The sequence below is a fragment of the Periophthalmus magnuspinnatus genome, chromosome 24 (genome assembly GCF_009829125.3).
Source record: "Periophthalmus magnuspinnatus isolate fPerMag1 chromosome 24, fPerMag1.2.pri, whole genome shotgun sequence".
Taxonomy (NCBI): domain Eukaryota; kingdom Metazoa; phylum Chordata; class Actinopteri; order Gobiiformes; family Gobiidae; genus Periophthalmus; species Periophthalmus magnuspinnatus.
This window is the reverse complement of record NC_047149.1, coordinates 25,897,347-25,915,108: the sequence shown is the minus strand read 5'-3', so window position 1 is coordinate 25,915,108 and position 17,762 is coordinate 25,897,347. Positions and strand designations below refer to the sequence as shown.

General features: G+C 40.4%; 1 protein-coding gene across 1 annotated transcript in view; it reads right to left on the bottom strand.

Moving 5' to 3' along the window:
- The window catches only part of LOC117392883 (methylmalonate-semialdehyde dehydrogenase [acylating], mitochondrial-like), a 29,854-nt gene that overhangs the window by 5,679 nt on the left and 6,413 nt on the right, over positions 1-17,762 (bottom strand). The window contains exons 6-9 of the mRNA XM_033991049.2: positions 16,869-17,171; positions 12,923-13,044; positions 9,072-9,261; positions 6,635-6,816 (exon numbers count right to left, since the gene is read on the bottom strand). Of these exons, the coding sequence (XP_033846940.1) occupies positions 6,635-6,816; positions 9,072-9,261; positions 12,923-13,044; positions 16,869-17,171 (797 nt within the window). The remainder of the gene's footprint in view (positions 1-6,634; positions 6,817-9,071; positions 9,262-12,922; positions 13,045-16,868; positions 17,172-17,762) is intronic.

Genomic DNA, 17,762 nt, shown 5'->3' with positions numbered 1-17,762 from the left:
TGGGGATAGATAAGTCTAATACCATATAGTGGATCATTTTGTTATATTCTAAGCATATAGACAAGGGAAACCAGGCAAGTTATGTCGTTATAAACCAGGGACGCATTGATCCAGCTTTTTCATTTCCGACGCCGATATCAATACTTTGATATTAAGTATCGGCAGATTGTTAAAATCAAACGATACCAGTGTGGGACGGAGAAAGGCACTTACTTCCTTGTCCTCCCTCAGCCTGTCAGATCCTCTTAGGCTTTATCACAGTTTAAGAAAAAACTGAAAACATGTAATACAATCATGAAAAGTTTGCTAAATTTAAGAAATAATAACAGAGGGGGTGGGATTAAATAAGTTTTCTTCTTCCCACTCCTTTTTGGGCAACCGGAGATACTCTTTTTTTTGTGTGTGTGTTTTGTTTATCTGTTTTTGTTTATTTTTCCTTGTATCATTGTGTTGATTGATATTGATTGTGGCCTGGGCTATGCAAAGAGAAAAGATGTCCATTTTCCCAAGACAAATAATTTAAAAAAACAAAAAAAACAAAACACCTTCTCCCTGGCATTTAACACAAGCTAGACAGGGTATCTGGGTGTTTTATTGTACTTTTTGTATGTATCGTGTGATGTGTGCATTTGTTTTTTGTTTAATGTGCAGCACTTTGGTCAGCTCAGGGTGTTTTAAATGTGTTGTATAAAAAAGCTTGAATTGAATAAAAACAGTTAAACTTTTTACACAACAGAACGATCTGTGTTATGCAACTGTGTTTTTTTTTTATCCTTCACATCACGACTGCACAGCTTTGTATGAATAAAAGTTCAAACATTATGAGACTTTCTAGGCCAAAATCTGCCTTTTTATTACAGCTCAACCACGAAACTGACCACAGACTGTGTAGAGACGTGGACTAAGTGAACGTCCACTTCTTTTCAGCTACAAATGAAGCTCATCGAGGCTAAAGCCGAATGTGAGTATCATAGCAACCAAAGAGCCAATCCAGAGCGACGCTGTTGAAGGTAACGCCCCTTCCCTTTCGCTTAGCAACGCTGTCAATCAAACCTGTTGTTAATGCTAGAGGGAGCGACCTCGGGGAAAGAAGACGCCTGATTTGTCTGTTATTAATGTTCATATCTTCAATTACAGTTGTCGTGGTTCACCTTTCGCGGTCTCACTGTTTTGTAGATTTTTTTTAGTACAATTTTACATGAAGTGCTGTGCGTTTGCGATTTGTTTTCTCCCCGACAAAACCCACAATGTCGACGAAACGTTCTGCACCGACAAAGACGCCTACGAAGGTTTGAACTTTGAGAGAGTTTAAACGAGAGAGAAATGTGAGAAAATGTTAACGCCTGTGTGAGAAAAGTGTATAAAGTGTGTGGTGAGGGGTTTTACGGCTCAGATCCAACATGCGTTTTGTGGCGATTTAGTTTAGCGAACGCACACGCAGAGCTACGGAGAACGGACACGGATGGACATAACGGGCAATGGTAAGATAAATGGAGGTAACAAAATGGCGGTCAACAAAAATTACAGCTACCCAGCCCTGACTCTCAATGCGCGGCCAACACAGATTTCTAATGGTCACTTCCTGTTTGGAACGTGGCGGCTAGCAGGTTAGCTATGTCCATTTTTATATACGGTCTAGGACAGCGGCGTCAAACTCATGTTCACCGAGGGCCACATCAGCAAAATGGCCGCCATCAAGGGCCAGATGTGACTGTGCGGCAGAGTAAATGTCACTAAACGTAAACAAATGTCGACGTAGATTGTACTGACCCCGCCTCAAAACAAAAAACACACAGGTTTTTCTCCTCAAAGCACAAACTTATATTCACCTTCTCCTTTCCAACTTCCTTCCATGTCGACAACTTTCCTCTTCATGAACATTTTGTGATGATTATTTGCAAATATTTCTCAGTTCCACTTGCTGGGAAAATCTCATTTGTTTATCGTCAGTGCAAACATTAAAGCAGCAGAGACTTAAAATGACAGTCATGCCTTTTAATTTATCTTCTCGCGGGCCACATAAAATGATGTGGCGGGCCGCATTTGGCCCCCGGGCCTTGAGTTTGACACATGTGGTCTAGGATATCGATATCTGCATGACTGATTTTTAAACCGTAGACTTTTCGTTGTCTCTCGTTCAGTGTCCGCGCTTGAAAATGAAACGTCTTTCTTTGTTCTACTGGGATTTCAAATTGTTCCGTTACGACTGTGCAATCAGCCCCGCCGTTTTAACATTCACAGAGACGTCCGACGGTTACACTTTGAATACTTAACGGACGAGGTCAAAGGTCGCGCGGCGCAGTTACTCAGATGTGCACACGTATTATATAACGACGTGAAGAGCCGGTTCAGACCGACAGCGAGTGTGAAGAGCGCCTCATTAAACTACACTTCAGACTTAATGAGACCGGGGCGTTCAAGGTGCGTGTATATGATCAGAAAATTATAATTCAAATATGATTCAAAGGTGAACGAACTGCAGCCATTAGGAAAATAGAAGTTGGTACACAGCGACGTCTTGCTAACACGGTCTGCGAGATTAATCACATTCAAATCAAAATCATGATCTGAACTGTCACATAGACTGCGATTATTCAGACCACACATGTCCCTGATTGGCCAATCCACCTGTCAATCACGCCCACCTGAACTCAGAGATTCAGCGATAACTTGACTCACATCTTCATCAATTATTGGAGAAGTGTATATAATTAAAATGCACAACTGGGCGACTGTAGCTCAGTTGGTGGAGCGTTTGTCACTAATTCAAAGGTTGGCGGTTCGATTACAGCTCCATCCATAGACTGTTTATATAAATGGACATAGCTAACCTGCTAGCCGCCGCGTTCCAAACAGGAAGTGATCATGTGCGCACTTCCAGCTCCATCGACTCTGTGTCCTCTCTCTGTACCTGCTGCTGTCAGACTCGTCATTTTGGTCTTAAATGTTCGTATTAACCCTCTACTCTTTTTTTTTTTTTTTTTTTTGGTATTTTGAGTTTATTTTTTTAATTTTTTTTTTGTTATTTTGAGGTTTTTATTTTATTTTTTTATTTTGAGAGGTTTTTATTTGTTATTTTTATTATATTTTTTAAAGTTATTTTGAGTTTTTTTTTTATTTTCTTTTATTATTTTGAGTTTTTGTTTGTTTTTTAATTATTTGGATTTTTTTTAGATTTTTTTTATTTTTATTTTGAGTGTATTTTTTGTTTTTTTGATAAACTGTCTCCTCTCTCTGTCTCTGCTGCTTCAGACTCGTCATTTTGGTCTTAAATGTTCGTATTAACCCTCTACATGATCCTGGGGTTTTTATTTCACTATTGTGTCTGTAAATCAAGATATGAACATTAAAAAGAGACAAATCTTTCCCCGAGGTCGCTCCTGTTAGCGTTAGCAACAGGTTTGACTGACACCGTTCCTAAGCGTCCGCTCCCTGCTAAACCGGCGTTGTGTAAGGCCATTTCTAGCAGTGCAGCACGTCTCCAAAATGGTATCTTGATTTACTCACGCTGAGGTAAATAACACGAGCCCAACTGTGGATACGGAAAGCATGGAGGATCACCAGGACGCTACGGAGACCAGCGTGAGGGTTTACGAGGACGTGTGGAGGAGAAGACAACGCCAAAGTTCTGGTTTTGTGATGAAAGCCACTTCTTATATGTGGCCACATCTCAGTAAAGTGTGACCCCGACTCTGAGAGGGTCATAAAACAGTCACCTTGTTCGACGTTGCCTAAAATTTCTTAAATGTGTAACACCAGGCTGATGAGAAGACGACCCACCTCACCAACACAAACACTGGTTCTTTCATGCCGTCTATAAAAGCCGTCCGTTGCTTCATTGTTCACTTTACCTGTGTGGAACTCATTAAACCTTCTGATTTATTTATTCATTTATTTAAAAGGGACAATTAATAAACACCAGTAAAAATACTCGTGTAAATGTGCTGAAGTTAGCTACACGGCTAATTTAAATTCGCAGTCCCTCAACATCTAAAAACGGGTCAAAAGACACAAACAACAATCAAACAACTTCACAGATCACAAAAAATCCACACTCCATACGGTCTAAAGTGCCTGTTTATAAAGTGCGTAAAGTGCTTCCAGTCATTTTAAAGTGCTGTCGTGTTCTAATAAATAAATAAATTGATTTAGTTTAGTTTAAATCCAGTTCAGTCCAGATGTGTTGGTCTTCTCCTGCCGCTCAGAGACGACCAAGACATTTTGTTTCAGTCTCTTTGTCGTCTTTGATGCTTACACCGGAAACGAACAATTCTTACAGCGGGAAGGGGCGTTACCTTCAACAGCCTCGCTCCCGATTGGCTCTTTGGTTGCTATGATACTCGCAGTCGGCTCCAAATTAGCCGCTAACACCGCTCTGGCCTCGATGAGCTTCATTTGACTGGAGCTGAACGCTGTGGGTGACGTCACGCTCACTCAGTCCACTTCTTTACACAAACTACGGCTTCCGCAGTTGAATCCTGTCGTCGTGTCCTTGGGCAAGACACTTAACCCCCCGGCGCCCCCAGTGTCTGTGTGACTTGGAGGTGGAAATCAGAAATTCACAGTCTACAAAGGATATGACGTCACTGGAATAACTGCAAACAGAATCTGGCTCAATGATCTGAGTCAAATCTGAATTCTTGCAAAATTTGAAACGTTAAAGTTAAATCGCACGGACCATCCAGCTCCTCTCTACTGGGGATGTTACAGCGCTGCCTGAAATGCTCCACAGTCCGGCATTAAACTCCTCTACCTCGCATATATTCAATAACGGGTGAGTTTATTGGTTAAAAATGCGTTCAAAAACATTCCTACTGTAGGCCAACTATGGAGAGGTGACAACGATCGTCTTGTTGTTTCTCATTCACAAGAACAACAACAAAACGCTTTTACGATGGTCTTAACCTCGACTTGTTCTTACTTATTTTAACTTCCAATACTTTCTATTTTAGTTGGCGCCTCGGAGGGTTTAACTTTTCATCGTGAACTTGGAAATTACATCAAATACCGAGGCATTCCAAGGCTGTTCGACGGCAGATTCGCAAAAAAAAAAGAGAAAAAAAAAAGAAAAAAAAGAAAGTTATTTCAATCTTCAATCAAAATTCTCACACGTAAAATCTTGCCAGAATAAAAATTAAATTGGAAAGAAAAATATCAGCCCTCTTCCCCCAAAACTCACCAGGAGCATAAACATGATTCAGGCTCTATTCACATCGTGTCCTTTTGATTTGGGGCCAGAACAGAGTGAATTTGAGAATATTCCAAATAGTTCTCCTCTGGAATAATAAAACTGAGGCACATTTCAAACTAGGGAGACAGAATTTCACCATTTTCTTTTGTCGCTTCTGCCTTTCAACCAATCGCAAATCAACAAAATGTTCATATAAATACACTCTCTCTGCCCCGTTTCCGTCTGTTGTCTCCAGGCGAGCAGCTGAAGTTTAAAGACGACCTCGTGCATAGTAAGAATGGATGTTTTTACGTGTTTCTAGCATTAAAAACACAACGTATGAGGTTTAGGTTTAATGCTACACTGCGGAACATTAATGGCAAAGCAATAACGTCTCCATGGTGACGAGAAGAGGGCAACGATTTAAATATCATCATTCGTTTTGTCGCCTTTGCCTCTCAACCTCTCGAGACGATCGTATTAAAACACTTTCCCCAGTTTTCATCCGTGTTTTTAAGTGTTTCTAGCATTAAAAACTCTTAATGCTTCACTGCGGAACATTCGAGGTCAAGCAATAACATCTCCACGGTGACAACAAGGCAGCAACAATTTTAGTATTTCATGCCTACCAGTACAAAAGCAACAAGTTTAACAAAAAAAAGTAACTTCTTCAGTCTAAAGTAGGCCAATCCAACTACAGGCCCAGGTGCCAGATTTGGTCCTTGAAACAATCTAATGCGGCCCACAGTCCGGCCCCCAAATGTTGAAAAAGTTTCTCTTGTTTATTGGTTTAGTTAATCCTCGTTTAGACCTGGTTTTATTCTGTGTTAGTACTGGTTTAGTCCTTGTTTGATCCTAGTTCTATTAGTCAGTGGTGGAAGAAAAACTCAACTCAACTTTGTTACTTGAGTAAAAGTACAAAAAAGTATCACATGAAAAAATCTACTTAAGTATTAAAGTACACGTATGAGGTCTTATAAATCTTCAAATGTAGTGATTCAAGATTTGAGCTGAATTTTGTTTGGTTTTTTTAGCTGTTTTTATTTGTGTATTTTTGTTTTGCTCAAATTACAAACATGTCGGCGAGTCTCAGCAGGACAATAATAAAAAAATACTTTTACTTTTCAGTCCTGTTCAAAAATGTAGTGAAATAAAAGTAAAAAGTACCACTGTAAAATGCACTTAAGTAAAGTACAGATACCTAAATTAGTACTTATTTACAGTACTTTACCACTGGCTCTAATGAAATCCCAGTTTAATCTTTGTTCAGACCAGAGTTGACGGTTTTGTCGAGCAGTGGTGAAGTTTTTTGCCTTTTATTTTTATATTATAATTATTCAAACAGATGTAGAGATGTGGATATTTTTGTGCCACAAATCTGTCCCTAGCCCTGGTGTAAGGCCTCCCCTCCACACTGTGCTCATTGTTGTGTGTCTCTTATTCGTGTGCGTCGTTGTGTCTCACCTGGACTTTGTGGATGATGGTGGGTCCCACAAAGTTCCCATTTTCATAACCTTTGACCTGGACGTTCCTCCCGTCCAGCAGCACCTGAGCGCCCTCCTCCACTCCCGCCTGGATCAGGGACTCCACCCGAGCTTTGGCCTCCGGAGAAATCAGGGGCCCCACGTCGGCCCCGGGCTGGTCTCCTGCAGGGAGACAGGGAGAGAGGGAGAGAGAGAGAGAGAGACAGAGAGAGAGACACAGACACAGAGAGAGAGAGAGAGAGACAGAGAGAGAGAGAAACAGACAGAGGCACAGAGAGAGAGAGACAGAGAGACACACACACAGAGAGAGAGAGACACACACACACACACACACACACACACAGAGAGACACACGGAGAGAGAGAGAGACACACAGAGAGAGAGACACACACACAGAGAGAGAGAGAGATAGAGAGAGAGAGAGAGAGAGAGACAGGGAGCAAAATAGACAAAGACAGACAGAGAGAGAGAGAGACACAGAGAGAGAGAGAGACACACAGAGAGAGAGAGAGACACAGTTGAGTCATTCCTCAACTTTAACATATTGTCAACATTCTAATTACTCAACACAATGAGTTTAAGCGTTTTTCACAACTTTCAGAGACCAAAGTGGAGTTTGGCCGTTACAATAATGTGAAAGCAACAACTAGCATGCAGACACACACTTCCAGATTTGAATATTTTGACACTGAACTGAAAAGTAGTAGATTTTCCTATAGTTTGCGGAAATGGCTGAGGGGTTTATTTTGATCATGTTCATAGTTTGAACAAACACAAATAAAAACAGCTGCGAAGATTAAGAAATTAGTTCAGCCGTTTCCGTTAAACAAAAATCAGCACAATTCTCAAAAATCTCCACCTCTGACTCTTTAAATCACTTTTTACTCTTAAAAGCACACCGGACGTCGTAGTGCGCCTCCGCATCATCCGCGTCAGGGCATTAAAAACAGTTGTAATGCTCCTTGTTGTTTAATCCGCTTAAACCCTGGTCCTGCAAACTGAAACTAGTTCACTTTTAAATCTGACAACCTTATGTCTGTCCATGGATGTCCTGTTTTGGTTTAAACTAGTCCCTCTTGACCGTGGCTCATTTGTTTACCCGTTGCCGTGGTGATGCTCACAGCGTAGTGATATAGAACTGTGATTAACCGTTGCCGGAACTACATGTGAGGCTATACAAACATAATAGAGGCTGTTAACATTAGAAATCTAAATGACCAAATACATTTTTTTTCATTTGAAACTTTGACTGGAATATTCTTTTGCTCCTTTTTCATCAGTTCCAGACTATTTTGTCCTGGTTTGAATAGACTCTCTGTACAACCTTGGCAACCTCACCGTTAGCGTCACTGCTTCCTGTCCAGTTTTATCTCTATCTCTAAAAAAAATAAGACAGTGGACAGTGATTTGAGGGTGCATGCTTCAGACACGATGTTAAAGACTAAATAAATGAGGCAAAAACACTTCTGCGTTTAGAAAGAGAAATGTTTGTCTCAATGCTAACGCTAATGCTAAATTTGAGGCATGACAAATACATGAATACAAATTAAAACACCACCACAAACTGAAATAATCTACATGCACAGCAGTCGGCTAGTTCTGAACAAAATACCTTTGGATAAGCAATGTATTATATTTGTATAAACTGTTTCCCATGTAACAGTTTTTATTTCTCGTAATCGGAGAAAACTCAGACACAACAGTTACATTTTGGTCAAGGCCATATTTCTCATTTCTTCTCAATAGTTTACTTTTATTTTAAAACACTGGCATAATCTTAATGCGTCAGACTCAGGCGTCAAGACTCGGGCGTCAAGAGTCGGGCGTCAAGAGTCGGGCGTCAAGAGTCGGGCGTCAAGAGTCGGGCGTCAAGACTCGGGCGTCAAGACTCGGGCGTCAAGACTCGGGCGTCAAGACCTGGGTGTTCAGACTCGCCACACGCTGCCTTTAACCCGACTGTACAATAAAAAACTACAGAACGATTCCTGTGCCACTGCGCCTGTTTTTCATACAACAGAACAGAAACCGAAATATTCTTTATAGTAAGTGATTTAAATTTGAATAGGTTGTTTATTTATTTAGTTAGCGTTAGCTCTGAGAGGCAATGAGCTAGCTAGCACGGTGGTTCTGCTTTTTTCTGCACTCTTCTCTTTTATGTTTTGATTTGTCTGTATTTTTAATGTCTTTCTTATTCTGTAAATTCTGTACACAAAGTAATTCAAACCTGACCTTTCCCCATTCAAAAGATACTAGTTTGATTTGCGTTTCTTTATCGCCATGGCAACAGAGAGCAGTTGCCATAGCTTGAATCCCATGAATATCTGCACTCGTAACAAAATGGAGTACCTCGTTTTACATCGTCGATACACAACCAAAACAAAACATCACCCCAGACAAACTCCCTGACGTCTCCGTACCTGCGTTCACTCTGAGCGATTTGGAGCGCTCCACTAACTCCGGCAGCCAATCGCGAGACTCGCCCACAAAAATGGCGGTGGAGAGCGCCATGCACCTCTGCCCCGCCGCCCCGAACGCCGCCCCCACCAGCTGGTTCAGGGTATTCTCCTTGTTGGCATCGGGCATCACAACTCCGTGGTTCTTCGCTCCCTGAAAACACAACCGGACGTTTTTGGGAAGCATTTGGGAAAAATATCTTTGCTACTTTTGGTTTTAATAATAGGATTTGGTTTAAAGTTCAGATTTTAAACGAGGAGAATTGGCAAAAAGACTGAAATTGGTGGTTTGAATCTCTTGACATAAACATCATTGGTTCAAATCCACGGACCACAGGTTGGACGTGCGATTCCAGCTCCCACAGATGAATACTATCGTTGTGTCCTTGGGCAAGACACTTACATTCATACACCAGTGCACACGGACACGGGGGTGAGGTGGGGTGAGTGTGAATGTGTGAGTGGTTCCTCGACGTAAAGCGTTTTGAGTGACTTGAAGGTGGAAAAGCGCTGTATTTTCCGGACTATAAGTGTCACTTTTTTCATAGTTTGTCCAGGGGGTGCGACTTATACTCAGACGCGACTTTGTTATTGTCGCACTGAGAACCACACGAGGGCGCTCTAGGCTTGTACCAGTATCTACTACACGACGCTTCATCTTTCTCTGGAGTGGGTGGAGTTGTTCAGAAGCGACACCGAGGACGAAGAATTTAATGGATTTATTGATTTGGCGTGAGATCCACAGTAAACTCGTTGTTTTTTCTGCTTTATTTATCTGATCACTCTGAAACATTGGTTGAAAAACATGCAAACATGCTCACACATCTAGATTGTTGTTTTTTTTGTGGGGGGGCATCTTAAACTCAGAATATGATCTATTGTGGTTCACTTGTTGTCGTGCCTTTGTGCACTTTTGTCTCATCTGTGTGTTTCTCTAAATGTTCTGTTTCTGACCTGCCTTAGGACAACGGATGTAAAGTAGCTATTGTGCTAATTCCGGCGTATTTACATTGATGCTGTTTGTTGACATGTTGATTAATATGCACTGTCCTAATTAAAATAAATAAATAAATAAAAAATTAACTGTTAATATCTTACGTTAACAAACCAGACACGTGTTCAGTTCTGTCTGTGCTTCATGGAGCTGAATAAATATAAATGTGTTACGTTAGCGTGATGTACTGATATTCAGCCTGTTGTTCCACATTTTATTATTTTTATTACAACTTGACTTTAAAGATAAAATGTCTGTTCTTGGTCTTGGATTTTGTCAAATAAATTTCCCCAAAAAATGCGACTTATATGTTTTTTTTCTTCATTATTTTGCATTTTTGGGCTGATGCGACTTATACTCCAGAGCGACTTATAGCCCCGGGAAATACGGTACTAAACTAAACAAACTATGCAACATTTTTGGAGGATTTTAAAAAGTGGTTATGGGGTAAACAAACCTGCAGCAGCGATAACGGGAGTGTAAACATTAGCGTCACAAACGTCGTACGCACAGATAAACAGACAAACGAAGCTACGAACTGACGTAACAGTGAAACGTACAAGTGTCAAGTTGATGTGTATTTTACAAGATGAAACTCACGACGTTGTAAAAACCTGATCCTTTATTTTGTGTGTGATATTGTGTTTGTGCGTTTGAGTCAGAGAGTGGACAGTGTGAATCACTCTTATTGTTCCGACTGAATATAAACTGCACTGCACAATTTATTTCTGTAAATCAGGGACCGCAGAAGGAAACTGGCTATTTATAATCTGCTCTGGAACATCTGCTTTTATGAGCTTGAATAAATAAAGACAAAACTCAACTCCAGCCTCAGACCTAAATCAAAAAACAAACAAAAAAATAGGACTAACCAGTGTGTTAATAGGTGTGAAACCACTCGTTAGGGGCTTGAATGACTCCGCTAAGTCGGACTCACTGCGCACAATAGACTGAAACTACAAAGCTCCTCGTTTCAGACAGATATAAGGCAGTGTCCAGGAGTAATCTGACCAGAACTGAAGAAGAAGCAGCTTGGACGAGCGGAGAAACGTTTTGTCCAGTTGACACATTGTATATTTTTCTTTTGCGATGGATCGGACCTGGACGACTGAAGGATTAAACATAAACTAAACTAGAAAAATATGATGTTTTCCCACAGACTGAAACATGAACTGACAAAATAATACAAGAAACTCTGGACACTTTATAAAACCGTTCACCTTAATATGTCATGTTTGCACCGTTTTTCTGATGTTGTTGTCTATATTTTGTTATAATAGCTATATTTCTCCTTCTTTATATTATTTTTCAGTCTTTTATGTTGCACTTTATCACCAAAGCACCTTCCCAGTTTGTGAGTTTCTGATTCTGAAACACATTTTGTTTCATGTTTGCAGCAGTTTTTATGCAGAACAAGATGGAATATTTTATTGTTTGTGGAGAAATTATGCAAATTCAAAAATTGCAGGCTTTGTGTAGCTGTGATTAATGTTGTGACCCCAGTTGGACCAAATACAAAAATAGATCTAGTTTATATTAGAGATCAAGTGATGTGTTTTTTTGTTGTTGTTTTTTTTTTTTATGGCCGATGCCGATTGTTTAGAATCCAGAGCAGCTGATAGAGGATAAGATCTGATGATATTTTTGGGCAAATTTTGATCATTTTCATCAAATTATCCTTTTAAACTGACTTCAAACTCACCCACAGCCATTTTTTAAACCAGAAATGTTTAATAGAGCGGTGTAGTCATGTTTTGTGCAGTTAACGCTTCACATTTAAGTGTTAATATAAAGGTTTGTGTCGTCTTTAAGCAGAAGTCAGCGAAAACAAAATGTCTGGCAGAGCTGGAGATGTAAGGATGACGGCAGATACGATAAAAAAAAGGAGCAAATATCGTCTCGCTCTAGTTTATATGGCTCTTTAATACATTTTCTATTGAACAATATGTGTATTTTTTCAACAAATAAACTTGCTTTGACCTTTCAGGACCTTTCCCCATTCAAAAGACACTACATTTTGATTTGAGCTGCTTAAATGTTTTTTTTTTTTTTTAATTCATTCATTCATATTTCAGCCATTTTCTTACTTTAGATACGGGAATTTCCATAAGAATAATCTTGTTTTAATAGATTTTCGTTTTCAGCTGGCGCTCTTCCTCAGAGTCGTCGCGTGATGTGTCCAGTCGGCTCATTTAAACAGGTTTCAAGATGGCGCCGTCGTCCTGCCTCCCCCAGTATAAAGACAGCGCCCTCTGCAGTCCGACTCCTCCAGGACAGAATCCCAGGTGTGTGGATTAAAGAGGGAATCGAAATACAGAAACGTTCCCACACGACCTTGAACCGGGACGAGGGGCTTGTTCGCTCTCACGCACCAAGCGACACCGTCCTGAAGAAGTCGGACTGTAGATGGCGCCGTCGTCCTGTCTCCGGCGGTAGCAAAGCGGCGCCAAAACCTGTTCAAAATCAGTTGACCGGACACATCGCAGCTACACCACGTGACCACTGTGAGGCGCTAGTGAGCAGAACAAACTGTCGGGGATGAAAAACTAAACTTCGGTCTGGAAAAGAATCTATAAAAATAAATTATAAGCAGATGAAGAAGAAGATGAACCTCACTGGACAATTTTGATCTGACTCTGAGTCGAGGCAAAAAAAAATATCTGTACAATTTAAAATGTTTTATTTGTGGTGATTTTTTTTTGTTGCGTTTTAAGCCTTGAGTTGTGTATTTGTGGTTGTGTTGTCGTACTGTCGCACACACCATGTTGGACTGCACTCTTGAGTTGCGTGTTTGTGGTTGTGTTGTCGTACTGTTACACACCATGTTGGACTGCACTCTCTTGCCGTTCTTTGACCCTCGTTCGTAGATATATTCTCCCGCCTGGTTCGACCCCACGAAGCTCACGGCCTTGATCGCCGGATGGTCACAGATGAAATTCACCGCTACGACAAGAAAAGAAAATATATTTAACATTTGAATTCATCAGTTCACACAAAATAAAAAGAGAAAAAGTGAAACCAGCTGAAAAATTAAAAGAAGAGATTCACATCCAACTGTAAATGAGCAACACACTGAATTTAAACACACTCGACAACTGAAAGAGAGAAACGAAAGAAAGAAAAAAGAGAAAGAAATAAAGAGAAAAAAGAGAGAGAGAAAGAAAGAAAAAAAAAGAAAGAAAGAAGAAAGAGAGAAAGACTTTTCTCCCACTCTTAAGAGAGAAAGAAAAGAGAAAGAATGCCTTTTTCTCTCTTTCTCTTTGTTTATTTCTTTTTCTCTTTTTTCTTCCTCTCTTAAGAAAGAGTGGAAGAGAAATAAAAAAGAAAGACTTTCTTTCTTCCACTCTCTTAAGAAAGAGAGGAAGAAAAAAAGAGAAAGAAAATCTCCATATCTCCATGGAGACAAGCTGGCAACACCACCAGGCCAAGTTCCGGGTCACGTCTGTGGAGAGGCGACCCTGCTCACAGAAAAAAATCATGTTTTTTTCACGGTAATTTCGAGCAGTTAATGCTCATGTCCTGAAATAAAAGATACACAGACATGTTCCAAGTGAAGGATGAACCAAAGACACAGACACCCGAAAAGTTACACGGTGCAGCTTTAAGGAATCAAACCATCACTGATAAAGTGAATTTGTTTTTTTCTCTGTTTCTCTTGGACTGTTTGTTTCAGACATTTTATTTCTGAATTTTACTGGGAAACAGAAAAGACTGAACTGAAGCAGATCTTGTTTTTCTTTTCCACGTTCTCATATAAAATAAAAATAACCACGATACGCCCGAGTCAGACACAAAGGTTTACGTCTTCTCCCTCTAAACTTCTCTCCCCGCTGCATATTTTATGTAAATGATGGTTCTGCAGAGTCGTGGAGACGCCCGAGCTCTGACACAATGCCACACTCTGTAACTTTACTTCATCTCACGCAAAGATCAGGACAAGTCTGAAGGAGCTAAAAATGAGACGAAGTCAGAACCCGGGGACGCAAATTCTGTACTTTTCTTTTAATTATTTGCTGCAGCCTTAACAATAATTGATCAACCGTGAGTAAAGATGCACTATGTGACTTTTCCAACAGCTCATCTCCATGGAAATGCTTTTACTTTGCATTTATACAGTTATTCTAAGAGCAGGGTCTTCTTTCCAGAGATCTAAACTGTAAATTGACCGTCTCGTTGGGTCATGAGCTGGTCTCCATGGAGATAGATCAGTTTAATGTCATGCTCTCAGTTTTTGTAAAGTGCATTTTTTGTCCGATATTTTTTAACCCTTCATTTACTGCACATATATATGGAGCAGTGGGCGGAGACGGGGGGTAGGTGATAACTACAGACTGGACAAATGTCAAATGAAGCTAATCGATGCTAGCAGTTATAGCGGCTAATCTGGAGCAGAGTTCCATGTTTGAAACTCTGACCTCGAGTATCGTAGCAACCAAAGAGCCAATCAGGAGCGAGGCTGTTGAAGGTAACGCCCCTTCCTGCTCGCATCACCGGTTTAGCACGGAGCGGACGCTTGACACTCTTCTGTTTTAATGATGATTATTTGTAATTATTTATGTTTTGATTTGTGTGATGTGAATGTCTTTCTTTGAATTACCTTGTGTACGAATTGTGCTGTACAGATAAACTTGCCTAGTCTTAGCAACGCTGCTAATCAAACCTGTTGCTAACGCTAACGGGAGCGACTTCGGGGGAAAGAAAGCGTCTGATTCGTCTGTTATTAATGTTCAGATCTTGATTTACAGACACAATAGTGAAATAAAAACCCCAGGATCATGTAGAGGGTTAATACGAACATTTAAGACCAAAATGAGTCTGAAGCAGCAGAGACAGAGAGAGGACAGCTTTTCAATAGAGAGTGAATTGGAGCCAGAGTCGATGGAGCCGAAAGCGCGCACATGATCACGTCCTGTTTGCAGCTATCAGGTTAGCTATGTCCATTTATATAAACAGTCTATGGCACATGTGTCAAACTCAAGGCCCGGGGGCCAAATGCGGCCCGCCATGTCGTTTTATGTGGCCCGTGACGAGGTAAATTTAAATGTATCAGGAGTTATGGATTTACACAGACAGATCTTTTATATCTTTGCAAATCTGAGACGAATCATTTTGCTGATGTGGCCCTCGGTGAAATTGATTAAAATTGAGTTTGACGTCCCTGGTCTATGGTAATAACTGAAGCACTGAAACCCGACAGAACAGGATCACTCGAACATGAATCACTCAAAATACAACTCTGACCTTTGACCTTTGACCGTGTGACAGTTTGTGCGTCGTTAGCTCACGCACATTTTTATAGTGTTTTTCCACCTTTAAGTCACTCAAAGCATTTTACAGACACACCAGTGCAAGACAGAAAAAGAAAGAAAGAAAAAGAGAAAAAGAAAGAAAGAAAGATAAAAAGAGAATGAAAGAAAGAAATAGAAAGACAAAATCACTCAAAGCACTTTACATCAGACACACCAGTGAAAGGCAGAAAAAGAAAGAAAAACAAAGAGAAAAAGAAAGAAAGAAAGAAAGAGAAAAAGACAAAGAAAGAAAGAGAAAAAGAAAGAGAGAATGAAAGACAGAAAGAAATAGACAAAATCACTCAAAGCACTTTACATCACAGACACACCAGTGAAAGGCAGAAAAAGAAAGAAAAACAAAGAGAAAAAGAAAGAAAGAAAGAAAGAGAAAAAGACAAAGAAAGAAAGAGAAAAAGAAAGAGAGAATGAAAGACAGAAAGAAATAGACAAAATCACTCAAAGCACTTTACATCACAGACACACCAGTGAAAGGCAGAAAAAGAAAGAAAGAGAAAAAGACAGAAAGAAAGAAAAAGAGAAAAAGAAAGAATGAATGAAAGAAAGGGAAAGAAAGACAGAAAGAAAAGAAAAAAGACAGAAAGAAAGAGAGAAAGAAACAAAAAAAAATAAAGAAAGAAAAAGAGAAAGAATAAAGACAAAATCACTCAAAGAACTTTATATCACAGACATTCACCAGTGAAAGGCAGAAAAAGAAAAACAAAGAGAAAGAAAGAGAGAAAGAAAGAAAAAGAAAGACAGAAAGAAAAAGACAGAAAGAGAATGAAAGAAAAAGAAAAAAAGAAAGAATGAGAGAGGGAAAGAAAAGAAAAAGAAACAAAGAAAGAGAAAGACGGAAAGTAAAAGACAGAAACAAAGAGAAAGAAACAAAGAGAAAGAGAGAGAGAAAAAGAAATAGAAAGACAAAATCACTCAAAGCACTTTACATCAGACACTCACACCAGTGAAAGACAGAAAAAGAAAAACAAAGAGAAAGAAAGAAAGAAAAAGAAAGACAGAAAGGAAGAAAGAAAAAGACAGAAAGAGAATGAAAGAAAGAAAAAGAAAGAGAAAAAAAGAATGAAAGAGAAAAAGAAAAAAGAGAAAAAGGAAGACAAAAACACTCAAATCACTTTACATCACAGACACTGGGGCGAGGTGAGTTAAGTGTCTTGCCCAAGGACATAATGGCAGTATTCCTCTATGGTGGGAGCTGGAATCGCACCTCCACCTGTGCGTTCGCCTCCACCTGTGCGTTCGCCTCCACCTGTGCGTTCGCCTCCACCTGTGCGTTCGCCTCCACCTGTGCGTTCGCCTCCACCTGTGCGTTCGCCTCCACCTGTGCTCCACCTCCTTTAGCGACTAATTAAACTCTACAGGACTTTTCCATGTTGTGATGTAATTCGAAACCCGGTAATTCCCAGAGTTCATTTCACAGTCCGATGGTTTGGCGAATGGCGCCCGCTCCCTCCGGTCCCTCACCTGCGTGCTGCCCGTGGATGATATTCAGAGTACCATCTGGCGCCCCGGAATCCTGCAGCATTTTGGCCAGGAGCATGGTGCACCCGGGGACCCTCTCCGAAGGCTTCATCAGGTACGTGTTCCCGCAGACCATTCCGATCGGGAACATCCACAGAGGAATCATGGCGGGGAAGTTAAAGGGCGCGATGCCGGCGCACACGCCCAGGGGGAGCCGGTAGGTGTAAGTGTCCATGTCTTTGGTGATGGAGGGGAGCGTCTCCCCCAGCATCAGGGAGGTGATACTGCAGGCGTGCTCCACCACCTCTGGAATGGGACGAGAGAAGAGACGGTGAAATGCACAGGGTTAAAACTGAAATATTTGAACAAAACAAACAAAAAACAGGAACGTTTCACTTCCTGGAGACGGATCCTAACCTTACTATTTCCCAACCTTTGTGTAACTTTCATTTTGGATGTTTTATTGCACTGAAAAACATACAAGAACATGCATCCTTACAGTAAACAGCCTTGCATCTCCACAAACCTGACTCGTTTTCCATGGAAGTGTTGTTCCTCTGGCTAAAACGTTCCACAGTGTGACATAAAACGCATCCATCTCTCTGGAGAATGTTCCAAAGTGTCATATTTTAGCTTTCTATTTTCATGGAGTAAAGTGCAGCACGCCGCCTCCAGAAAGTTACACAGTGTTGCTTTAAAGCAGGGGTATCAAACTCATTTTCACAAAGGGCCACATCAACAAAATGGTTGCTCTCAAAGGGCCAGATGTAACTGTAAGACCGTATAATCTAAATGTAACCAAAAAATAAACAACTTTTTAATCTTGTTAATTAACCGTTTCTATATTTATTACCTATTCAAGTTACAAATGAAATGAAAAAATGGCTCTTTATCTGT